This window comes from Chamaea fasciata, unplaced genomic scaffold (assembly GCF_029207755.1).
Source record: "Chamaea fasciata isolate MVZ Bird 193981 ecotype frontalis unplaced genomic scaffold, bChaFas1.0.hap1 SCAF_12, whole genome shotgun sequence".
NCBI lineage: Eukaryota > Metazoa > Chordata > Aves > Passeriformes > Sylviidae > Chamaea > Chamaea fasciata.
Window position 1 is genome coordinate 8,319,715 of NW_027094097.1, and position 26,051 is coordinate 8,345,765.

Genomic DNA, 26,051 nt, shown 5'->3' on the forward strand with positions numbered 1-26,051 from the left:
GTTCCTCTGAGGACTTCACAAATCTGGGGAATTTGCGGGATGTTTAGTGGTAATAGCTCTCAAAGTCTCACCCACCTTTTCCAGACCCTGCTTGGAGAAATTATTTTGATCCCCTCTAGTGAGCCTAAAGTAGGAAGAAATGTGTGTTTGTCTGCGGATGTGCTTGGAGCTCAAATTCACAAATGCAACCAGACACAGGTTACTGTGTAAATTCTTCCTTTTCTTCCTTTCACTCTGAGAGTGCCCATTGCTGATCTTGAGTTATTAGTACAGAAATTGGGGCAAAATAGAGTGAAAATGCCCCTTCAATTCAGGTAGTATGGGAGCACAGAGAAATTCACAGAGAGAGGGATGGAGAAAGTTATCACTGATGAGCAGATGGTCCAAAGACCCCATTTTTAGCTTGGTAATTGTTCACAAGTTGCTTTTTAGACTTGAAATACTTCTCTTCCCCAATTTCCCCATGAATCTGAGGCCCTTTTAGGAAATACACTTGGACAGGACTTGAATGGTGGTAAGCAACTTGGACTTCAATAACATGGCTTTCAAGGCATCAAGGAAGAAAAATTAAGGCATTGTAACATTCGGGTGCTTTTACTGGATCTTGAAAAGATGCCAAGTTAGGGCACAGATAACCCCAGACATGTATAAATAGTATCAGAATAAAAAGACCCTGAACACCTAATAAGCTTCTGCTTGCACACATAACCCTTCCTTCCACAGTCACAAGTCTTCCCCTGTGGTGAATTGTGCTTTAACTGTGAGCTCTTGGGTGTTTTGCAGTCCCTGCCTTAATGGGCTATCACTCTTCAAAACCACTTATTTCCAGACCCAGGTAATTACCTTCTGCATGGCTACTGCTCCTTGTGTGCTGGGAAAACCTTGAGCTATTCGTATCCTGCTGGTGCATCTAAATTAAGTCATTAGTTCTCAGTGAGAATATTTATAATTCTTGCATAACAAAATCAGTATTAGCAGCCACCCACATATAAGTAGAAAAATTCAGTGATGAATCAGGCTTTGTAACTGTGGATAAATCTGATAGGTTCTTCCATGACCAGATGACCAGCCTAAATGTATTTCTCTTTGTCTTTTAAGTAAATAAGAAAAGATTTGCATTTAGATAGTCTAGATTTCATGTGACAATCAAAAAGCACCTTGTAAGATTGTGCAATGACCTTTATTTACAAGGAGAAAGTTTGAATATCCTTTCATCTATTTGGACTCCTGTATCATTCCCAAGTTCTCTCAGTTACCCTTCCAACTCCTTGCAAAGTTCACAGCACATGGTTTGGAAGGGATGACTTCTGTTTAAATTGGGACATGCTGTTCCCAAAATAATAAACAAACCTATCCACCAGATGATGAATTTTGAGATAATGTAGGAACTGTGAAAGGTGGCTGCTGGCCATGCTCTACAGTCTGTCGTTAGATGTGTCCAGTACTTCTGTCAACCCTTCATCACTATGAACCTAGGAAAAGATTCTGTGATTTGATTTTCATCATTGACTGGCTTGAAAGGGCACTTCCCAGCTGCTCATGACTTTTCAGGGCTTCCTTTTTCATTCTTCAAAAATGTGAGGGTATCTGGGGCCTGCTGTATGCAGCAGAAGTGAAGAGCTGGGAGATTTTTAGGACCTGTTTTTCTTCTCATGTCACTTGTCAGCAAATTCATGTTAGTATCAAGGAGTGGATTTTTTTTTTTCTGGATTACCCTTATTTTGCAGAGCAGACCTTGAATTGTGTGCACTGGGTTAGGACTTTGTTAACAATTGCACCCTCATGTGCCACAGGCTGAGTTATGCAACAGCCTGGCTTAAATCAGGGCCCACACATGGTTTGCTTAGTGCCAGGCTTAAGCCAGAGAAGGTTTGAGCTGGGCAAGGTTTGGACTCAACCCAGAAACTCCCCCAAGAACTCAAGTCAATGACGTGACAACGCATAAACTTTTATTTTCACAACAGTAATGCCCATATTCCACCTATTTCTGCACAGCATCAATTTATGGCCCATTACTGTCCAAAATTGTTATTTCTGTTGTCGTGTTCCTAAAACCTTTTCCTGCTGAGAAAACAGGCAGCCAGAATAGAAAGTACTGTGAGATCCTTCATGGACAGTGGGCAGTGGAGGCACTGTTGGCCCCAGCGTGACCACCCTGAGCAGGGAATGGGATTGGTGAGGTTATAACGAACTGGGAAGATTCTTCTGTTTAAATTGAGTGCAACTGGCTTGCTGACACTTCAGCTGATCTCTGATAGCCCAGGTGCCTGACTGACATTGTGCCAAATGCCCTTTCCTCATTTTTCAAGGTACTTTGCAGTGCAGGTGGCCATCTCCTGTGTCCTTGCCCTTTTGCTTGTAAACACTGCAGCTTGAATATCAAACCTGACTTAAAGAAAAACTTAGAAAATCAGCTTTACCTAGTATTTGGCCTCCTTCAGGTGTGCTTGCTGCCTGTGGTGCTTGCTGCCTTGTGCCTGTAAAATATATTCAACCACACATTGCTCCACTCCAGGGCTGTGCTGGCAGCTCCTGGCTGCCCTTTGTGCCCAGCACCGTCCCTTCTCATGGCTGCTGAGCCTTTCTTTCCACTCTTTCTCAAAAATTCAGCTGCTGAGTGAAACCCATGGTAAAAGCCATTAACTGCTGTAACCTTCAAGGCTTCCTGACATTTCTGCACCAGCAACAAATGGATTTAAAGCTCAGAGTCAGTCAGACACCCAAACACACAGGCTTTTACACTTTCCTATTAGGCTGCACCTCAGTCCATTAAAAACTCAGATGATGCCGCTTACCTGAAGGGTCATCTTCCTGTGAGCACAGTCTGGGCAGAAGTATCAGCCCTTGGGCCACTGCTGACCTGTGCTCTCTGCTGGACCACACTCACAGTGCTCAGATGTGGAGGAGCAGGCTAGATCAGAGCTTTTGCATTGAAACCACCCACCAGTCTGCCTCACACATGGGTTTCCAGTCCGATCCATCAGCTCAGCCTTCTTGCTGTCTGTGTTTGTCCCTGTTAGAGGTTAGAACCTGCCTGCCCGTGAGCCTCTTCCTGTGGTTCATCAAACCTCTTGCCCTCAGGAGCTGCTGCTCCCAGTGCTCAGTAAGTGCTGATCTGGCAGGGCAAAGAGATGCCTGTGTTTGGGCTCCACTCCTTGGCCTGGGCAGTGGGGCAGGGCAGCTGTGTTCAGCCTCTGGGGTGGGTTCTGTGTGTGTGACAGAGCCTGGGCATTTTCACCAGCAATGCTCTTTCCCTGCTCTATCCATCCTCTCTCTCAGCTCCTCCTTTCAATTCCCTTAGTGCAGAGGGCTGGGGACAAGCAGCAGCTGTGAGTGTCCCCAAGAGATGCAGGGAGGGGATGTGGAGCAGGGGCCGCTGCTTTAGCCTGGCAATTTGGGGCTGAGCATTTGATCCGGAGGGCAGCGTTTCCAAAGGCTCCTCCTGGCTTTGAAGTGTGCCCATTAAGGTCTGACACACAGAAGAAGATGGAGTTTATTTTCTTCTTCTCTTTGTGGATTGGGAGATGTGGGTTTTCTTCCGCAAGCCTCATTAGAGGCTTCAGCTGGGCAGGAGTAAACGGGATATATTATTGTAAAAGATTTAACGACCATGTTGCAAGTTGTGGAGAGTGGGAATAAGGGACTGTGGTTTATCGAGCAGACTTTGAAAAGCTGCTCAATTAGCTGAGAGGATTTTAAAAGATGCTTCTTTCCAGAGCCAAAGTTGAGAGATTTAATTGGGGGCTGCAGAGCAAATGTGTGTACATGGCACAATGACAGCCAGTAAAGGACATGATAAAACACTTATGGAGTTATTACCTACTTGTAAACGTGACCCAAAAAATGTAAGCTTTATTGATAGTGCCCTAAAAGTGGTGGTTCTTCCCCTGCTTTTTCTGGAGCATGAGGATTGTTGACCTGGGGAGACACAGCTGTAGGTATCCTGACAGCAATTTTGGTTGAAACATTATATTCATGTATTTTCCTTGTCAATGGAAATCTGCCCTGACATCTCGTCTGAGCTCATGACACAAGCCCTGAACTGATTCCAGCTCCTTGTCTGGGCCAGGTGCTGGGGATGTCCCTGGAGCCTGGCTCAGGTTAGTGGATAGCAAACAGTAAAGGGGAGATACAGGCAAAACAGCTGGGCATCCTCAAGAGGGGACAGCCACCAGCACTTTGTGGGTCTGCTGAGGTTTGGCTGCACCAGGAGCTCCTGGTACTTGTGGACAGGGACAAAACTAGTGAAGGTTTGCTGGGGAATGGGGCACTTCTCCTGCCACAGGGAAGCCAGGAGCTTGTGGGGTGAGATGTAGCTCTGAGTGTTGGCCCAACCTTATCCCAGTGTCATGCTCTGATTTCAGGAGAGGAGGGTATCTGCAGGAAGGTCTGCTCTGCTTGGAAATGGCTGCACAAGGGGAAGGGAAAGCTCTGACTCTAGTGACAAGTCAGGGAAGTGATGGACATTGAGGATTTATGATTTTTGATCTAGCTTGCTAGAATATCTCATCTTGCTGTATCTGGGAAATTTTCAAAGCAGATAGAGCAAATCAATATTTCTCCTGATAACTTTTGGGGGGTTTTTTGTTTTGTTCAGTTTTGGCTTGGTGGGGTTTTTTTGTTTGGTTGGTTGGTTGTTTTTTGTTTGATTGGGGTTTTTTTGTTTTGTTTTTTTACAGATATGCAATTTTAAAGTGCTTGGAAAGGACTTTTGCAGCTTGACTGGATATAGTATCCTGGCAGATTTAACATGTGCCATAACTGAGATTTTAAAAGGCCTGGTTTTGTCCTGCTCCCTTGGTGGGAGTGTCAGTGCCACATTTCCCTGTCTGCATTCAAAGGCATGGAGGGGCTGTGAGATGACTTTATGTAAAGTTTGAATTAGTGTTCAATGAATCTCCCTCAGGAGGGCTGGTGCACGATGCTGCCTTTGGTGGAGAGATGCTCCAGCCTGGATGTTTTACCCAGTTTTGAGCTGGAGCAGTGGCGTGGTTTGTGTGCTCCCAGGGTGTTACCGAGGAGTGGCAGGGTGCAAGGTGACAATACACACCCAGGTCGAGGTGATGAGTGTGGGGACTCCCTAAAATGCCTTTGTCACCACCACAGGCTTCTTGCGTGACCCTCAGCTCACGTTATTTCTCTTGCTACAGCACCTAAATCTCACTAAGAGCTTCTATTGCTACAAGTCTTTCTCAGGGCAATCCTATGTTTGCCTTTAAGTTTAATCCCTGGGAAGCTCCCACGGGGGAAGTGGAGCAGATCCTTAGTGGAGGAAAAGCACTCCTTCTGCCTCTTTGCTTCCATGCTCTCCTCTGCTCTTGTTGCTGTGGGAACAAGGGACAGCACTGGGCTCTGGCATCCTTTTTAATTAGGTATCTTCTGCAGATCAGCTGTATTTATTGGAGATTTTTTATTACAGCTATTAAAATTAAATAAGGCAAAAATTGAATCCAGAACAAATACACTGCTGCAAGTTATCCTCATAATGTGCTAGCAATTTTTGCCAGACAATTGTGAGAAAATATGCTCTGGCAGCCTGTGTTCAGGCAATTGGCCAGGAACAGCTATAAATCATGTGTGTCTTTTTCTTCCTCTTATCTTTCTCCCTCTTTGAAAATACCAGATAACATACGTGTGAGAGGAGGGTGTATCTTACTGACTTGCAGTGGGGAAAGGCATATCCGAGGCTGAAACAATGATACATCCACACCAGTAACTCCCAGCAGGGATAATCTGAGGGGCAGGAACAGTGAATCCTTTTTCATGGGAGGCTGTGTTAGCAAAGAGTGAAGATGGATGTTCACGGACTGAGAAGCAGGAGCCTGAGTGGCTTTGGTTTCATGGCTGGCTGTCTGCACCATGGGAAGCTGATGTGCTGCTCTGAGAAAAGTCTGCAAGATTTCAGAAAGTTTTAGAGGTGGAAATAATTTTGAATTCTTTTTTGAGTGGAAGTTCATTTTCAGTGACCCTGCTGCAGCCTCAGTGCAGAGGTGAAACCTGTCTGTGCCGGCCAAGTGCCACAGCAGAGCTGTGTGTCAGCTGCAGAGGGAGATGCTCTTGCCGCACTCCAGCTGCCCCTCGGCAGAACTTTAAAGGCCTGCTACAGCTGGGCTTGGGTTCAAGCAGCAACTCAGCCTGGACTTGGGGTTTGGATCCAAGATCAGTTCCTGCTGCCAAGTCTCTGCCTTAGTTGGGTGCTGGTGCTGAGGCCCCAGCCTGGCACAGGGCAGATGTGAGTGCCTTCAGCCCCCGGTTCCTCGTGGCTTTCTAACCTCAGTCTGTAAGAGCAGCAAGATTTGAAGGCTTTGCTGTGCGTGGCTTTTGGGTGCTTTGCACACACGCGTGGAGGTTCTTTTCCTTAAGCCTCGGTGCTGACTCCAGGAGCCCACAGAACCTCTGCTTTAGGCACAGGATGATTTGGCTGTGCATTGTTCTGCTGTGCCAGCACCAAAGCACAGGCTTGTGCCTGGTCTGCTAATGAAAATAAGTGCACTGAGGCTTATTTTCCTTTCCAAAGGATTTTCTGTTCATCGTGGAGATGTTACTTTTCCAACAGGCTGATTTGCTGGCTTTCAAACATGCTACACTTTGTTAAGCAAGGCTGCTTTTCCTTCCTCACCTTTGTAGTGCCATCAGTTGCTTTGGGTTTTTTTTTATACATCCCTCCCCACCTTCTAAAAACGGTTGAATTAATACTGGCAAAATGTTCAAGATTTATCAAAATCTTTACCAGCGTATTCACATTAATAGGCTCTGCTGTATAGAAATAATAATAATAATAATAATAATAATAATAATAATAATAATAATAATAATAATAATAATAGTATTGGGCAATCTGCCCCTCGGCAGGCAGGAGCAGCTGCAGAACTGCAATGGCACCACGCTGCCACCTTCCTTGGCACCAGCACCATCTGCAGAGAGCAAATGTGCAGCACTCATTAACCCCGGTGACATCCCCGTGGGGTGGGATCAGAGGAAAGGAAGGAAGGAGGGGCAGGAAGGGACCATGAATTCATTTGAGATACTTCTGCCTGGAAAGTTGAGTGATAGGAAGACACAGCTTGCCTGTCTGGGTGTCAGACTGGAGACCAGAGGCAGGGAATGGGGAATGCAGGACTGCCCCTGGGCTTTACGAAGCTCAGGCTTTGGCTATATGCAAACACAGCCATGTGCAGAATCGTCTTGTTATCCATTTGTAGCTGGAGTGATAGTGGAATCAATTGATATGCTTGGTATGTGTCAAACAGCGGGGAAAAAAAGTGTGCTATAAATGGAAGTACTTGCATAAGACTGTAAAAACAAGATAAAATATTTATATTTTTCGAAGAAAGGAAATATTTTCCTCTCTCCTGCATCCTGTAATCTAGTTGTAGGAAAACAGCTGAGTTTAGATCTTGAAAAAGGTTTTCCTAAGATGGAAATCAGAGGGAGAAATGGTTTTCTGGCATTTAACTGGAGGAAGAATTAACTGAAAAGAAGTTATAAAAGTGGGGCTGTCCATAAACAGGAATATTGAATCCTCCTATAACAAGAGCAGCATGAGAGAACAAGGTGCTAAATGCTGGAATCCTGGGGAGATGAAGGGGAAAGGAAAAACCAAGCAGTGGGAGACGTTCTTGCAGAGCACTGTCTGCAAAATTGGCTGGAGCAGGACACAGAGCCTTAAAACTCTTCAAACCCAATTGTTGCTCTCTAAATGAGGTGCCTGACATTTTAAAGGTCAGCAGCCAGGGAGAGGATGACCGCTGCTCGGCAAATGCAATCCGGCTGTGCTCGCTGCCTTGCCGTGTCCTTCACATCAGGGCTGGGGCTGCTGATCGCCTGAAAAGACAATTTCTGTAGATGTTTCCGAAAGAGACAGATTTGCAACACCCAGACGAGGAAGGACACCTGATTCTTTTCCCATTTGCCATTTCTCCTCCCTCCAGGGGGCTAGTAAGGGGGCAAGCGGGGAAAAGAAAGACAGAGGGGAGGTTGAGGGTGGATTTGGGTAGAGGAGGTGGAAGAAGAAAGTGTCTATTGGCAGACCAGGGCACCAGTAAAGAGCAGAGACACCTGCCCTGCTGAGAGCTGGGGCTCTGGGGTGTCACCTGTGTCCCCTCAGCATGTCCCTGCTCCCTCCCGGCAGGGTGAGCCCTCTCCGGACGCAGCATTCCCTGGCTGAAGGCTCCAGCTGTTCACAGCAAAAACCAGCCCCCGGGGGCTGGCTGCAGCTGGAGGAAAGATTTAGGAGGGCAAACAGATCCACGGGTTTTTCAGTATCAAGAGCCTTAAACTCTGGATCACTGGAGCCACTTGCTCCCTTCCCATGTGCTTTTTTTTGAGAGCCCCACACCGACCTGAGCAGATGTATTCATACAGCAAGTGACTGGATAACCAAGGCAGTGTAAAAGGAAGCAGTTTTGTTATGTTCATAAATCAGTACAGAGCAGGACTATTGCAGCACAGTATGAGTTGGGTTTTTTTCTTTTACCGTCTGTCTTCTAGAATTTTAGTATTCAAGTTTTAAGCCTGCAGTACATATTTCCTATGCTGGTCTGCTAAACCTTTGAATTGTCAGCATGCTGAGCATTTTGATCCCTTTATAAAACGAGAATGAGGATTAAGTGTTTCTCAGTGCATGGCTATTGCAGCAGCACTCGGGGCAGATTCACAGAGCTGATCTTGCATCAGGAGCCACGTTGTTCTGTAGCACAGACATCCCATGGGGCTTGGGCAGGTAGGAAACCACCAAGCCCATTGTGAGCGTCCTTCTCTCTGCCAAAACACATCAGGGTGCCCCATGAGAGAGACAGGCAAGGTTTGGAATTAGCTTCTCTTTAATTAGGGTGGTCATAGAAGGAAACAGCAAATGCTGTGTTATCTCCCACAGCAAGTGTCACCGAGGCCTCAGTCAGGTATATCCTCTGAGCAGGCACCACTGCATGGCCTGACCAGCACCCTGGCCCTCACCAACTCCACTAGATTTGCAAGGACTCTCTTGTTTCCTATCTCCTAGCTTATTATGCTCTTTCTTTTTTTGTGTGTAAATGAAACACAAACGTTTCAGGCTCACATCTGTACAAAGAGGCAAAGAGGTCCCTCATGAGAGGAGGTGCTAAATCCTGCTGAATTCACCCATGGCTTTGTGCTTTGAACCAGTCCAGAAATCCAGCCTGTGCTAATAGTTTGGGAAGGCAGGAAACTCTAGTGCATTTCCTGCAGGCAAAGGAGTGCCTGCAGAGAGCTGAGCTCCTCCAAGGCTCTGATGATGTTTATCTGCTTTCTGGAAAGCTTTTTCATGGCAGGTTTGGCACTGACACGTGAGCTGGTAGTGCTGGGAGACAGAAAACCTCTCTGTAAACTGCTGCTTTGATGAAGCTCTCAGATGAGCTTTCTCCTGCACCAGGATGCTTCTTTCTTCAAATGGGTCCAATCTCTGCTAATAAATCACCTCCTCCACACAAGGAGGGTTTGATCAAACATCACAGGAGATATCATCAAGGGCTAAACGTACCATTTTCTATTCCATTACCTAAAGCTCATAATGCTCAGTGAATCAAAGAAGAACAGAGTTCCCTCAAGCATTCCTATTGCCATGCCAGGCAACCCGCAGTGAGTTGTCCATGTGCAGAGCGGCTCCTTTCTTGGTTACTGGGTTATCTTTACTCCTGCTGTAGTACCTCAGCACTCCTGAGCAGAATAGAGCAGGGCAGTGCTCCCAACTTAGGGCTCCTCAGCTTTGGAAAAAAAAAAAAAATGTATTAGCAATTTGGATTTCCTGTGAGTATCTTGTACAGCATTTCCTGGCATGGCACTCCTGTGAAATCTAGATGCTTTTGGGTTCTGGTAGGAGGTTTCTTGGTGTTTCTTTTTTAAAAAACTATAAAAGGATTCCAGTGATTTGCTTACCGGAGCCTGGGGAAGCAGAAGAGAGCTCTTGGAAACTGTTAAGCATCACCCTAAGGGCTGGAGGCCCTCAGTGCCACTGCTCTGCTGTGTAAATTCAGTTCTGCCAAAAGCAGAAGGGTCATGCTCCACCCTTAGGTCAGACACTTTGTGTGTCTTCGCTTTCATGGGCCACATTCCGCCTTTTCTCCTCCTTCTGCACAATGCATTGGTTTCCCAGCTGGTTTTTCACACCAGCATCCAGCACTTCCCCTCTCCAGGCCTCACCTTTGGGCTTCGTAAGACCTGAAAGAGAAAAGAAGAGACAAGAGCACAGTTCCCTGTGCAGAGGCTGCAGACAGTGCTGTTCTGCTGGGTTTCAGCAGTGTTGCTCTGTGTTCCCGTGAACACACCACTTGAATCCAGCTTAAACCTGGATGGTGGCTTGGGGAAGTTTTGCATCACAAGGTTCTGCAGAAGGGTCTAGAAGCTTCTCCCTGCACTGCCCATGGGCCTCTCCTTGGGATCCGTCTGATCCCAGGTTCTCAGTTGTGCTGGGAAAGGCTGAGTGCTGCTCCAGGTCTCATGGCTGCAGCAGATGCTGCTGAGATGGCGTGGAAAAATTGTGAATTCAGCAAACGCTAAGTAGCACACGGCATTAAAAATTCACAAAGACTTCTCTGAAACACAGTCTCCCAAAGAAGCATTTTGATGAGCTGCAGCAGGGCTGGGTAAGTGAGTAGGGAGACCCTTCCCCAGCACTGTGTTAGGAAGCAGTCCCATGCACAGGTCACCCCAGAGGTTTGTGCATTTGTGGTTCTCGATTTTCAATGAAAAACTGCAGCTGAGGGTTTTTTCTCTTCTTTTCCTGTTTAGGAACTCGGTGACAACTTGTTCAGGCTTGCTGTGGAAAAGTAAACTAAAAATTGATAGGCTGTTGTCAGTGTTCAGGGAAAGATATAAGGATTAAACTGAAACAAAACTTGAGATTCTTTAGGTCTGGCATTTTCAAATGTTCCTTTGAAAGCTTTATTTAAGAAGAGAAGCCAGATGACCCCGTTTTTCCCTGGGAAAAAAAAAAAAAAACCCAAACAGCAAACAAACTAACTTGTAGGCACTTTTCCAGTGACTTTGTCCTTCAGATACCCTTTTTCCCCTCATCTCAGCTTTAGCCAAATTAAAGCAGGCTGGGTTGTATCACAGAACCCGCGGGTCAGTGGCTGGGATGCTGAGGATGGAAGGAACTGACGGGAGATGCTGAGATGGGCGGGGGGGGGCAGGGGGTGCTTCACACCAGGAATCTTGAGCTGGCACACAAGTTTCCCTCTCCCTTTTGTGCTGGTTCCGGTGGGGCTTGCCCGCTCTAGCGCCTCAATCTGGGGCGGAGCGCTCGGAGCGGCGCTGCGGGGATGTTCTGCCTTTCGCAGTGCGAGCCGTGACCTACTTGTGAAACCGGGGCCCGTGGGGTGTGCGTCGGGGGAGGCTCCTGCCCAGCAGCTCCCGCTGCAGTGGTTCTTGTTCTCATTGTATTCATCACCTGTTTAAATTTGTGGGTTTTTTTCATTTGTGCTGTAGTCACTACTACATGGGTCACTGCAGAAAAGACAGAAAAATGCCTCGTCTTTCTCCTCCCTTAACGGAATAGCTGGATAAGAGTTCTGGGGGGTTTATAACCTACTTTTGAAAAGAACAAACTACAAAAAATAAACAGAGAAGATATTCGTGCCGCAGCTTTGTTAAAAGTCGAAATCTGTGATTAAAGAGGTGCTAGTTTAATTTGCTGGAGCAGAAAAACGTATTGAGGTTTTGTTTTTTCTTTGCAATCTTTTCAGAGCAGATGTGCCTTCCCTGCAGGACTGCTCTGTTCTGTGCTGCTCAGACGCTTTGCTGGAGCAAAAGGATGAAAGAGTGCAGAAAAGATCTGCATTGTTTGCCTTAGAGATGTTAAATATCTCTGACAGGGCTGAGACACCCATCCTGCCCTGGACAAATAGCTGGAGACACTGAGCATAGGGCTTACATTTTCACTGTGAAAATAAACGGGAAACGCAGAAGCTTATTGAGTGGAAGCATAAAAATGAGAGCAACTGTGGCGGATTGAGGGAGGTTTGGCTTGGCTGCTCTGCCTGTGCAGCCAGGGGAGCCAGGACAGACCATGCTGGAGACCAAGGGCATCCCGTGGGGACGGACAACTTTGGCTCTCATTATACTGAAGCAAAGATTGCCCCAAGAAAATTAGCTTATGGCAAAGGGGTTTCTCAGAGAGGGACCATCAAATATGAGCAGCTGTTTCCTTTAGAGCCTGAACCTCTTTTTTAACAGGGATTTTGAGACCACTGAGTTTCAAGAAATGAAATATTAGTGTTGCAGGAGGTCAGTGTTGTAGGTTTAGACCCGGACTTCACGGTTCAGGAGTTAACATGAGGAAGCAAGTAATTAATTATGCAGGTTCTGCATTTGAAATTCAAGCACCTATTGAGCCCTGGCACAGGGAGCTGGATGTCCTGTATGCTGCAGATGATAAAGCAGTATGGAAACTTCTTCTGCCTTCTGAGAATGCAAATGAGGAATCTGCTTTTCGTGTTAGTTTAATTTGCTGTCTTCATCCCTGCACAGCTTGTTTGCTGAATGGAAAACTGTTGATGCTGCCAATGCAATCTGGATATTGTTTCATGGGACTGCAGAAAGCAATGAGTTTGTAGCTCTCTAATCTGCAGTAATTTGCTGCTAATTTGTCAACAGTCAACAACTCCAGTGGCTACCACATGGAAACAGCCCTGCTGCCTTCCTCTGGTCAGTGTTAGTGAAAGGTCACTTAGAGCATTGCTTCTCATCCTCTGGAGGGTTTTACTAAGCACAGAATAATGCTTGTTTTACAAGGGGGGAACAAAATCACAGGGGAGCTGTTGCAGTGACAGAACCCAGGTGAGTTTTCAGACTTGCCCACGGCTCCTGACATGCCACCATCACACAGTCATTGCACCCTGGGCACTGCTTTTGGCTGTTGTACTAAATTCTTCAGTTAGGCTGAGATGCAACTTCTGCTGTCAGAGATCAGGAAATCAAACCAGGTGCTAGAGTTTTACCTGCAGCAATTCCCTTAGATGAACACTGTGCTTCCCTGGGTAGGGCAGCAGTTGAAACACTGTCCCGTGGCTCCAGTCCAGGCTGTCCCTGGGAGAGGCTGCTGTTGTGGCATGGCAGCAGTGATCCCCATGAGCAGCTCACAGGGAGCTGGCAGCACTGATCCATCCCCATGAACAGATCCCAGGGAGCTGGCAGCAGTGATTCCAGCTGAGCTGCTGACAGAGCAGCCTCTGGCAGCATCACCAGGCTGTGCCCAGATCCAGTGTGGTGCTGCAAACCCAGCCAAGAACAGCCCCAGGGAGGTTCTGTCCCTGCCATGCCCTGACCACACCAGGTTCACACCTCTGAGAGGCAACACCATGCATTTTCATAAGTTTTTGCTCAAACACTTGCCTCTTCCTCATTTTGAAGCTGAGTGCTGGGTATAATGAGCTCAAAATAGTGCAAACCCTGCTTTGGCCCTCTGAAATATTCATCTATCTGTACATTAAAAAAGCAAGTGGAAAGGCTGGTTAATGAGGAACAGAGGGGAATTAGGTCTGTTTGGTGCCTGTTTCTGAGCTTTCCAAGAAATCTGGATTTAACAGGCTGTTGCAGAGCTGGAGTGTACTGGAGTCAGGAGTATTGGCTTCTGCTTCAGCTTGATTGAAACTTTCTGATCAATCATTCCAGGTTTACTCTTTCTTTTGATGTTTCTGCCAAATTTTAATGACAAGGTTTGAAAACTTTGAAGCTGGCAGTCTGCCTGGAGCTGATAGTTCACGAATGTTTCAGCCCACACATTCCCACTGGGGCATGGCACAGAACTCCATACATTGCCTTTCTAGATCTTGGTCCTGAGCTGTCCTCAATCAGAAGTGGGGACATTAATTTGGCAGGGGACGGTGAGGGCCTCGTGTAGGTTCCCGTGTGTTCTTAGAATGCATGAGGTTACTGTCAGTGAGTAATGGTGTTTCCCCACGTGTCTTAAGATGTAGCATCTGCCATGTAAAATTTTCTTCTTTCTCTCTTTCTTGTTTGCCATGGACATGCACCCACTGCTGCTCGTCAGGGAGTCTGAGAGCTGTGTGAGCCCCATGGTCTGGGTTTGCTGCTGTCAAAGCACTGAGCTGCTCCTTAAACTCAGTGGGATACACAGAACATCCGACCTCTGCTCCAGCACCAGGGCAGCTGTGCCCTTGCTGTGGCTGTTCCAGCAGTTTCCTGAGAATATCTGTTGTACTCTCCTCGTCTGTCAGGGTGCAGGAGGGAACTGTAGCTTCAGGGTCTGATTTCCAGCAAAATGAAGCTTTTGGCTGCCTGGAGATGGAAATAAAGTAAATCACAGAACCACAGAGTGGTTTGGGTTGGCAGGTACCTTAAAGCTCATCCAGTTCCAATCCCCTGGCGTGGGCAGGGACACCTTCCACTGGACCAGGCTACTCAAAGCCCCATCCAGCCTTGCACTGAACACTTCCAGGGATGGGAAGTGACCTGATAAGCTTCAGAAGTGTTATTTTGACTTGTCCCTACAGAGAAACCCAGGTTTCCTTCCTTGCTGCTGAAGGCCAGGCGCCGGTGTGTGTATGGGCACAGGGGACTCTGGAAGATGTTAACCATGGCAGCTTCTCAGAGGCTTTTTCTTCAGATATGGTGAAGGTCACTTGGGGTTCAGAAAGGCATGAGCTCCCTCAGATCCCATATTATTCTTGTAGGAGGCCTGAAGGAGAGCACACCAAGTGCTGCAGTGGTTTTACATCTCTGCCCATCACCCCAAGACTTCTGCTCTCAGCAGGAATCTCATCCAGTGGGATGCACCTGGAGGATCACCATGGCATGGCAGGACTAAGAGCCTTGCAACACTTGAAACCATGCAGAGCTTTTGATGTGTGAGTGGGGAATTGCAAAAAAAGTCTCCCAAATATACCCACTGCTCTGCTTTGATGTGGCAGGCCTCAGGAGCAGATTTAAATATCTCTCTGTGATTCCCAGGCCACCTCTACTCTGCACACAAAGAAATGCTTAACCTTGCAGGGAATTATGTATCACACTGCAGTTTGCTGATGCATAAAAATTAACTATTTTTGCATAGGAACATAGCAGCCATGCTATTTAATAATTTAGTATAAGTATCCAAATATCAGGTTTTTTCTCCTACTATTTATTTTATTGTATTTTTCAATGTTTGTAGTAATTTCTGTCCAGAATAGTTGTTTTTAGGGCACTGCAGGAGGCAGGTTCTGCTCTCTTTTAGCAAGGTCTCCTTGAAAGAATTTTGCCTTAAATGCAAGGAGGAAGTTTTGAAGTCCGGATTTAGTGCTTGGGGATGCTTGAAGCACAGAGTGATCTCGTATTAACAACAAGCTGAGCTGTCTTTGTGTTTCATTTTCACTTTAGATCAAATATTTAGAGAAGCTGCTAGTAGCTCATGGGCTTTGACAGGGGTTTGGTAGAGGAAAGTTTGCTGATGTTTTTTAAATCACAGAATGATTAAGGTTGAAAAAGCCTTCTAAGATCATAGAGTGCCCTTGGAGTCTATCACTGAGTCCCCAAGTGCCACATCTACAAGTCTTTTAAATACCTTCACAGATGGTGATCCCACCACTTTCCTGGACAATCTGTTCCAATGTTTGACCACCCTTTCAGTAAAGAAATTTTTCCTAATGTCCAATCTGTGCAATGTGTTTCAGGAATGTGACTGAAGAAGGGGTCTGAAACAAGGCTGCCTGGGCAATAAACAGAAATTTTGGGGATCAAGTGGTAGAGATCGTAGGTTGATGATGTTGCAACCGCTTCTCTCTGCAAAATCTCCTCTAAAAGAGAAATTCTAATTTTGTCTACCTGTGTCTACAATGTCACATTACATCTAAGAGTTCAAATTGGAAAAGACGGTGGGATGTGTGGGGAGGGGAGATACGGGAGGCACTTTAATGAAGAAGGAAGTAGATGTTCAGGATGTCAGAGAGGGGATGAGACTGAGTAGCAATGGAGAGAGCAAGGCAGGTGTTTGGATATGTGGAGAACCAAAGCCTTTGGGAGAGAGAATGAGGCCGGGTCAGGAGGCTGCAAGCTCTGCACAGGAACCTGCTGCTTTGCTGTGCTGGTCTGTGCTTCTGGAACTCACAGAGCAGAGACTTTAAATGAATAAATAAATCAAAGGTGCTAAAAATCTATGGCTGTTCAAAGTCAGTCACCCATTTAATAGCACCCAATATAAAAAGTCAGTCTCAGGTCAACTAAGATGAAAAATGACTGAGAGGCAGTGACACATGTATGTCTGGAGCTAAGCTGGGTCTGCTGATGGCTGCAACAGCTTGGAAACAGAGATTTCCTGATGGAGGAGAGTGAAGGAACAGAGGTGAAGGTATGTCCCCAATCCCTTCAGCAGCCACTAGAACAGCAGTGTGTTATCAGCATTATTCTCACACTACATCCAAAGCACAGCACTGTACCAGCCTCTAGGAAGAAGATTAACTCTATCCTAACCAAAGCCAGGACACTCATTGAAATCAGCTACTGACTTCCATTTTCTTCTTAAACTGAGAGCAACTAACTTGGATAGTGAGAGGAAAACCGCAACAAGTTACCTTCTGTTTTCTGGAGGACAATGGTGGCTGGAGAAAGCTTGTGGATTACAGGCCTTTCTGTCTGAATCCTCTTCTAACTGTTTGGGTGATTTTTGCCAAAATCTCTATAAAGCAGCAATTGTATTGAACCTAGCCAGGCTATTTACACCCTAGGGAACATTAATTCCACCACTTAATTTATAAACAACTAGGAATGTCGTTGGAAGGCATTCCTAGATACCTGTGATGAAAAGTCCAAATTCAATATAATGAGTGAGCACAGAACCCACCACCCCCCTCATGCACACACATTTAAATCAGGTCATTACAGCAGGGTGAGAATTATGTGGGGAAAAGAGTACAGTCTTCACAAAAGATAGTGAGAGAAAATGTGTTATATCAGTCCAGGCTGTCTCCCTACCTACCAGCTTACATTTGATAACTACCTATGGCTGCATTAAAAATAATTTCAAAATTACTTCTAACTCTAGGATGACAAAAGGCTTGATTTCATGATAAAAGCTGAGCAGCTTGGGGAAAATTCTGGCATGCTAATGGACACTGCTTAATGCCCAGGCTATTTCTGATGGGAATGAGGTGCAGTTTTCTGACTATAATGGAAATCCCATTTTTCTCCAGCCCAAGTCCTACAGGGAAGATTCCCAGCCATTGTCTGCTTGGTGCATGCAATATTACCCACCATTCTAAACAGGAATCAGGCTTTAAGTCATTCCTCAATATCTTATACTGACTGATGTGGCAATTTTGAAATGAAAGTCACTTTTCCCCTATTTTAATGGAAATGAAAAAGCTAATCCAGTCACAGATTTTGGGTATGTCACAGTTTCAGTTGTACCACAGAACTTCATCCCGTGCTGCAGAGAAGAAAGGAGAAATGTAAAATTGGCAAAATACTCTGTTTGATGCAGTCTGTGCTTTGATGAAGACAAAAGTTAGCTAAATTCCTAAAGAAGAGATGGGGTGAATGTCTGGGGAGGGGCGTTGGCTGACTTCTTAAGGGATGCTCCTTCATTTGCCTTGTGCATCCAGTGTTCCTCCAAGGCCTCATCCAGGCACAGGAAGGAAAGACATTCTGGGAAGATTAAAATCCTAAAGTTTTTCTTTAAGACATGGCACAAAGAAGATGGTGATGCTGGAAGTAGAGCTGTGTGTGGCATTAGCCAGGGGGCTTTGGTGTGTGCCCAGCCTGCCCCGAGCGAGGAGTGCTGGGGGTTGTGCCCACGGGAGCTGTCGTGGGGTCACTGGCAGAGGGTGGAAGACACCACCTCAAAACTGTGTTCATGGCAAGCAGGCAGAGGAGGGGATCGTGCCCAGTACACAGAAAAGCGTTTATCAAGTTTTTTTCAATGAGTTGAGTGAGCAAACCCCAAATCCTTAAGTTCAGTCCCTCATTTTGTATCTGAAACTGTCTTCTTCTGTGCCAGCCTTTGCATTCCTGTGCCGCCAGCATCACCCAGTAGGTCCCACCAGCATTTCCAGCTGGCATTAGAAATGCACAGGAGTGTTTCAAACAGATATTATTCACTGTATTGGAAACATCAATCTCTCAGGTTATCTGTGCAGATCGCTTGGTGTGGTACTGACCCTCATGAAAACAGCTGTGCTGGGCATTAGTTAAGTTTCAGAATTTTGGAGTCATTCTGTAAATTTCTTTCACTAGAAAATTACTGTAATTGTAGTAATTTCCTTGTAACGATATGTGTTACATCTCATTAGCAAAGGCATTTGCAGGGGCTGTGTTCCAGTGGCAAAGGCACCGTCCATGTGCAGAGGCACCCAAACGTGGCTGTGCTGCTCCTGCACAGCTCCCGTGGCTCTGCAGCTTCAGCCAGGTCTGGAGGAGAATCACCAGCCCTGCTTCCAGCTAAATGCAATTGCCCCCAACAGAACACTGTGAGGCTGGAATTGAAGTGGGTGGATAATTTTTTTGCTGGCTGCTCTGTGCCTGAGTCACTGGTGAGGAGCTGCAGATGATTTTCAGAGCGGGCTGGGTGATGCAGAGGACACAGCCCTTCTTTGTCCAGTGGAAAGGTTCATCACAGATGAGATCTGTGGAGCTGGAGGTAATTTTCCCTAACAGCCCAGGATGGGAAGCTCAAGTCCATCTTCCCCTTTGTTTAAACGAATAAGTTTGCTCCTCCTGGCTTCCAAGGCGGCTGGGTGAAGGGGTCAGGGTGGAAGCCAACCCCTGTTCTTGCTGGCTTATGTATCTGCACATGCATACCCCCCAAGAAAGAAGAAAAAAATAGAGTTATCATTTTTATTCACAGGCTCCAATAAAATCCAATTTACTTACCCAGAGCTGTTGGGCACTTGCGAGTAAGTGGAGCTTAGAGCATTTTAGAACTCGCAGAGTAATAAAAGTAAGTAATGAAGTATAGCCATAATAATGGCTAGAAAATATATTCATAATATATCTGGAAAATATATGAGCAGTCTCAACCTCATGTAATTGAAAACAGATTTAGCAAACTCAGGCTCAGAACAGTGACCTTATTTTGTAGCTGCTTTAAGCCGTTTGTATCACTGAGTGAATTTCCAGAAACTCGGCCATCTGATTTCCTATACTTTGGACAATGTATGATCTCAGTTTGATTTTTCCCTGGGCTGTGTTAGCGGGTGAGAACAGCTTGATTTTGTGAGTTAGAAGGTGTAAAAGCTACTTCTGGACTCCTCACCTTTTCATGATGGCAAATGGAGATATAATAACATCTCAGTTGGGGCTTTCTGATGCTCTCTCTTATGTCCTTCTCTCTTCGGTTAGTTTTAACTTTGATAACTCCGTTGGGCTGGTAATTTGCTTTGGTCTTTGCCTGTGATTGAATTATTTTGAAAAGCTAGGGTAAAATGAAGATTGCTCTCTCAGGAAGAAATGATGGCAGGATAGCCGTGGCCTGATTATCTCTTTTCTCAGCTGAGGGAGGCAATTTCTAGTTAGTGCCACTTGTCCTTGCTGGCAGCTAAGTGTTAACTTCAAGTGCTGGTTTAAAGGAGAGGGAGGGAGTCAGTGAAAATAGGTTGCCTGCCTTTAGTATGGTTGCCCTGATAAAAAAGGCACAAAAATTTGTGTAGATCTAGATCTCTAGATCTTTATGATCTTTATGATCTAGCTCTCTTTGAGATCTCTAGTTCTGAAAAGTGATGGAAACTTTATTTGGTTTTGTAAGATTTGGTAAAGAATCTCAATTTTTCCGTTATGCTTCCTGTCAAAAGTAGCTCCCAAGGGCTGATAGATCCCAGAGCAGCTCTGCAGGGCTGGGCATGGGTGAGGCTGAACCAGTTGAGTGTCTGCCTGTCCCTTCGGAGAATTTGTATCTCTTGAACTCAGCAGCTTTTTTAAAAACGCTGCTTTCTGGAAGTCTTATCCATTCTCTACTGAGTGTAGACACTTCTGCTGTCAGAAGAAGCTGGGACTGACCTGATAAGGCTCCTCCTGGACCAGTGTCCCATCAGCTCTTACTTATCACAGCAACTGCCAGCCAGGGGACCTGGTGCTGGTGTCATTGTGGTCAATCCTCCTCACCCAGGGTTTTTTAACAGTTTAATTTGAACTGGCAAATCCCAGCCTAGTCTGCTTCCTCTTATCACCCTGAAGTTCCCTGAAGGCATCTTTGCCTGCTGGGCTCTAGAAACCCAGGCTCTCAGGCTGTTCCACAATTATAGATATGCAGCTCAAGGATTATCTCGTTACTCAGAAAGGCTTTTGCTTTGTGTGTTTGCAGAGAAGTATTCCACTTTATATTAAATAACAATCAGCTTTAAGCTGATGGTGGCTGGGGGGGAGATGAAAGTCCTGAGCACTGCTTGCAAATAAAATTGGTACTTTTTTTCAAATTCTGTTGGGTCAGAATAGTTTTATTCAAGCAGTTCTGTGGGGTCTCCAGACAATAAAAATTAAATAAAATTCACTGTCACCTCCTTCTTCCTCTAGATCATTAAATCATCATGGTTTTGCATTACTTCAGACTGTTAAATGCCAACAAAAATTCAGTACATGTTGGTTTCCAGTGATCTGACCTGTCATGGTAGTTGGTATCTGTCTAGCTGCTCTCTCTGGAGACCCTGAGACAGGAGTCAGAGCAGTGTTTTGGCACAGATTTTAAACAGATATTTCAGAGGCTGAAGCAAAAATGCATCCTGGAGCATATTACTAAAAAAAACCCTCAAAAACCCAGAAAGACAGAAGCTATGAGATATAAACCAGATAAAGGGTATGGATTTTTTTGCCCTAAACTTAGAAACACCTTTGTGTTTTTCAGAGTTAAGCAAACTGTAAATTCAGATCAAAGTACTCTCCTGAAAAAAAAAATCCACTTCACTTTACAGTTTCTCTTTCCCAGCAAGTTGATTTATGTGACTTTCCTGGGAATTTATTGCTGCTGCCCTCTGTGTGGAAGGACAGTTTGAAGGTGAACAAGCACTGATTTATGGCTTACAGGTAAAGTGTTCCATATATAAAGAATTGCTTAGCCCTTGTGGGATAGAAATGCTGTCATCCTTTTGATCTTGGTGCTTGAAGATACGCATTCATTGCCAGTCAGGATCAGAAGAAACCAAACCTTGATCTTGGCTAGGATACTGCATAAATAGGAGCACTGAGGGGGAAAAGCTCCTTATCCAGTTGTGCAACATGGAGAGGTGGAGATGAGTGGTGTGGATGGGGCTCCTGCTCTGGACAATCTTTTCATCTCCTTCAGTGGCAGAATGTCACCACTGGGTTAACCTCCAGGTGACACTGCTGGGGAGCTTCAAGCAGTAGGTTCTTGCTGAAGAATGGGTGCTTTAGTGTTCTGTAATCAGAAATAGAGAGCAGATTTGGGACCCATTCCCTGAGCTGTTCATTGGTATTCTGCACCCTGCCTGCTGCAAAAAAGTCACGTTTTGGGGAAGGAATGCAGAAAAACAATAAAGGCAGCTGGACCCTCTCTGTAGCCATTGTGGTGCTCTGGAAATGGTGCCCTCTTCACCCAGCGTTGCTGTAGACTGTTCTCCTGCTGTGTTCCTTTCATAATTGCCAATTAAATGGGCATCTTAGACTCAGTTTATCACTGTTCTAAATTTGTCTATGCCAGGCAACGGAAACTGGGTTAGCATTTGGCAATGCAGGTATGTTTTAGGAGCAGCAGAATTACTTTGGGGAAGAAATATTGATGCGTGTATGGAGAGCTGGCTAATTTTGTCCTCTAGCATCATTTCCTGAAAAAGAAACAACAGGGTTTATTATTGATTTGATTAAATAATAAATGATACATTCTCCCACCATAAAGTAGGCAGCATTTCCAGTCTGTGACTTTTCTGTGGATATGAATGGAAAGATTTTAAATAATATGTGACCTGGGATAGTTTCTTCCCCCCCCCCTCCCCCCCCCGCCAGGCACTGCTGCGTACCAGAGTGTAGTGTCAGCACCTTGGACAAGAAATTGTAATTGAAAGTTTCTTTAGAGTTTCTTTTGTCTCTCTCCTGTTGGTTTATTGCTGAACTTCACAGGAGCTTTCTCACAGCCAGCTCTGTTCCTGTCTGCAGAGCACAGGGGAAGGCTCCAGATTTATCAGTTAAATGTAAGCCTCTGTCACCTTATCAGTCAAACTTGTGAGAGTCCTTCTTTTAGCCCCTTGTATATGAATTTGATAATTTCTTTTCCTTCTTGGGCATTTAAGGAGTCTGTAGCAGCCTCAGTATTAAATTAACACTGAGACCAATATCTAAAATAACACAGAAAGTGTATGGCCACATATCCACATCAGTGGAATAGTTTCCATTTAACATTTCTCCCTGTCCAGAGAAGGGAGATGGACTGTGCTGGAGAGGATGCAGCTGGATGGAGATAGCAAAAGATGCTGCTGGGTCTGTTACAATTCCAGCCCAGGGTCTTTTCCTATCTAGTAAATGTCCCTTAGTGAGTGTCCAGTGTCATTAGAACATAGGGTAGGCAAAACGCTCCATAATTTCTTAAATATAATTCAGTTTTAGGATGAAACTCAGCAGTTTCTCCTCTTTGGGTTTGAGCCGTGCGTTGGGTTAATAGCCCAATTAGTTGCCAGTGGCCAGTGCATCCATACCCAGGAGCATCTTCATCTGCTCCTGGGCCAGCCAGAGCTGCAGGGTCCCACCCTGAGGCCTGTGAGCTCTGCATGGGCTGAGGGCCAGTTTTGCAGAAGCACTTGGAGATAATTCTGGTGTGAATCTTTAAATCAGTAAATAACTCTTGATTTTCAGCCTTGCCCCCCTCACTTTGCTGTTCCCTAATGGCAGCTGTGTTGCTGTTTGCAGATGATGGGAAGCTGTCCCTGGAGGAGTTCCAGGCCTTCTTTTCTGATGGGACACTCAACGAAGAGGAACTTGAGAAGCTCTTTCATACCATTGATTCAGACAACACTAAGTAAGTTCTGTGTGCTGACACCCTTCCATTTCACAGAGCCTTTGGAGCGTGGCAGGGGTCTGCAGCAGCAGTGCTTCACCTCTGCACAGGCTGCAGGAGTGCAATTTGCTTTGCAAACTTGCAAGATCTCCGTTTCTGCTTGGCTTGTGTCTCATCCTGACAGCCACTGTGACTTCTTTTGTCCTGGTGGTTTTCTCAGGACATTTCCAGTAGTGCAACCTGACCTTTACAGCATCTGAAATGATGCTTAGTTTAATGTGGGCACTTAAATACCTCTTTCACTTTATCTAAAAGCTTTGTTGTGCTCTAAAAGGCAGCGGTGTGAATCTCTCTAAGCATAGATCTGTCCTGTCTCTGTGATGTCTCTGTATCCCCTGCACCTGGACCATGCCTACTTCATCTCCAATCCAAAAAAAATCCCCCGGAAAGCAGTGATTGTTCTAGCACTCAAAGAAACAAGCCCCTTTATCTTCAAGGTGAGGTTCTTCCCAAGCCCTGTAGCCACTGTTGTGGATGATTTGGCTCTGCTCTGGTCCCCACAGCCCAGAGTTGTGGCTTTTCTGGCCACACACGCCTGGCCAAGGCAGCGAGGGCTGGACCAGGAGCAGCCCTGCACTGTCAGGATTGTGGCTACACCAGCAGCAGGGAACAGTGATGGCAGAGGAGGGCTCTGGGTGTGCCCTTAGTGTGACATAACATCAAAGCTGAAGCTAAACATGGCACCTGACTGCTCTCCCTGAGCATCAAGCATCCGCAGGCTGTGCCAGGCTCTCAGACTAAGCTGACAGACTCATTAGCAGCTGGTGTTTCCTTCCTCGCTCTGTCTTTGCTGTCTCTCCCTCAGTGCTCCCTCTGCCCGCCTTTGTCTTTGGTGGGGTCTGAGGTGTCTGTGAGCCCCCTGACAGTGTCTGGTGCCAGCAGCATTTGGGATCAGCCCAAAGCCATGGTTTTCCAGCAGGAGCCCCCTGCCAGCAGGTAACAGCAGCACTGGGCTTCAGCACAAAGGACACAACCCACTGGTGGGTTTTCCCTTTCCAAGAGGAATCTATCTTCAAAAGCCTGAGTGGTTTTGTCTATTTGAAAATACAAATGAAAACCAGCTTTGAGTAATATTCCAGTGTGACTCCTATTCCTCTGGAGAGACAAAATCTGTCCAAAAAAGCCAGAGAAAAGAGAATTTCAATTTCAAATGAGAAGTCTTGGACCAAGGGATTGAAAAATAGTAATCTGGTTAATTATAAAGCCTTCTGGCAGCAGGGAGTTGGAGTTTTGCCCATGTGAGTGGTGCATTTTTTACCGCTCATTCAAAAGATCCCCTGGAAGGCAGTGATTGTGCTGGAGGGCACCAGCACCAAAGCAGCAGCTGTAAAGCTCATCAGCACAGTACAGGGACTGCCGACGAATTTCCAAGAGCAAAGTAAACGAGAGGTTTCTCAAAATCATGTATTTCCAATGTGTGTACTTCCCAAAGTTTATTCCAAGGCTGAAAATACCAAACACCACCTTGATATTTACCTCTCCCTGAACCAAAGAAAGTTCAGTGATGTCATTACTAAAACTATCTGGGAACGATCTATCCTTTCCAAAGGCTCTTCTGCCGCAGCTGCTGCCTCATGCTTTGTGTGTGCATTTATTGAGCTCCAGGTGATGCTCCCAGATTGGTTCTCGACAGACTCTGGGGCTTGGGTACTCACCTGCCCCTGTTCTGAAATAATTTATGGCATTGCCTGAGCTTATCAGTGCCCACCTGGCCTTTGGAAGGATGCAGATGGTTCATGTGCAATGCAGGGCACGTGGGGATCAGTGTGGGGATGTTTCTTCGGGTCTCCTTGAAACAGGAAATTGGATTGCAACCCATTTTTGCTTGGGGACTGTAGGGAATTTGCAGCTTGCTCCCAGCCCGAGTAAAGGATATCTTCTGAACTGGACAGAGAGAAAACGTGCCATTTGTAAATGCCATGCAACAGTGCTGCTGGCAAGGAGCCTTGCTGAGCAGTCCCCAAGCGTGACGAGAGCTCCCACAATTCAGGAGGATTTGTCTTTAGCCAAGCTGGCTTGATACAGTCATCAATACCTGTTAGGGATTGATACTTGCAGAGAGCAGCAGAGCATCTGCTGTTCTTGGCTGGAAGGAAAAGCAACGAGTTGGTCACGCTTCCAAGTTAAATCCTTGCAGGAATTGGCACTTGTTTATTGATTTAGAAAGCATTAATATCTACAGCAAATTTATCAAGCTGGGGAAGGAAAATATTCCTTGTTTTTAATCTGCAAGAGCTGTTTCAGTCTTCAGAAAACCTATTCGGAGCCAGGCTTCCTTCTGCAAATGTGTTTTTCACTATGACCTGGGTAGTCTGCTTGACTGCAGTCCTGTGTCCAGTACAGTCCTTCAAGTCCAAGTCATGTGTGCTCTTCATCCTGCTGTGTCTTTTGTTACCCTCCAGTGAACTGGCAGCTCTGTGGGGGCCTGGGCAGGGGGGATGCTGCCTGCAGGCACTGGGGCTGCAATCCTCAGTGCTGCTGCCACTGAGTAAGAGAAGTGCAGTGGGGCTTTCACGTTTTCATTTTACAGTGGAACGTAGGAACAATATTAACTTTCTCTTTCCCAAAGGCTGTTTGAATTACAGTTTTTTGCTATTTGATGGAAGTTTATTTATTTTTAATTTTTTTGAAACTCTGCTTTTGTCTCCCTGTTTTTCTCATATTGGCCATTGTGTTTGTTTAGTGTGCAAAACCAAGATTGCTATTGAGATTACATTACAGCAAGAGTAGAAAACGAAGAAAATTATGTTCCTGCTGATTATTAGTAATTGCTGCTACCAGCCAATTACAAAATGTTGATTCAATTTCCCGGAGTATTTTTAGAGTCAGAGAGATGCCTTACTAGAGTAGATAAAACGAACGTCTGTACCAGTTTCTTAACTGGGATTAGTTGGGAGACAGTAGAAAGGAGAAAAGCTGAGCAGAAGAGTGGGAGGATGAGGTGGGTTGTGGCTGAAGGAGTAGCTGTGCTGCCCTGGAGTCAGTCCTGAGATGCTGTGGCTGGAGGAGTCTGTGCTTCTATCCCAGAGCCCAGAGGGACCCCACTGACAGCAGGGTGCACTTAGGAGGATGCTGAACTGGAAAGAGAGATTCCAAAATAACCCAGCAT

General features: G+C 45.8%; 1 protein-coding gene across 1 annotated transcript in view; it reads left to right on the top strand.

Annotated features, from left to right (window-relative positions):
- NECAB2 (N-terminal EF-hand calcium binding protein 2) overlaps positions 1-26,051 on the top strand; it is a 71,755-nt gene that overhangs the window by 14,065 nt on the left and 31,639 nt on the right. Inside the window, exon 3 of the mRNA XM_066194593.1 lies at positions 22,795-22,903. Within this exon, the coding sequence (XP_066050690.1) occupies positions 22,795-22,903 (109 nt within the window). The remainder of the gene's footprint in view (positions 1-22,794; positions 22,904-26,051) is intronic.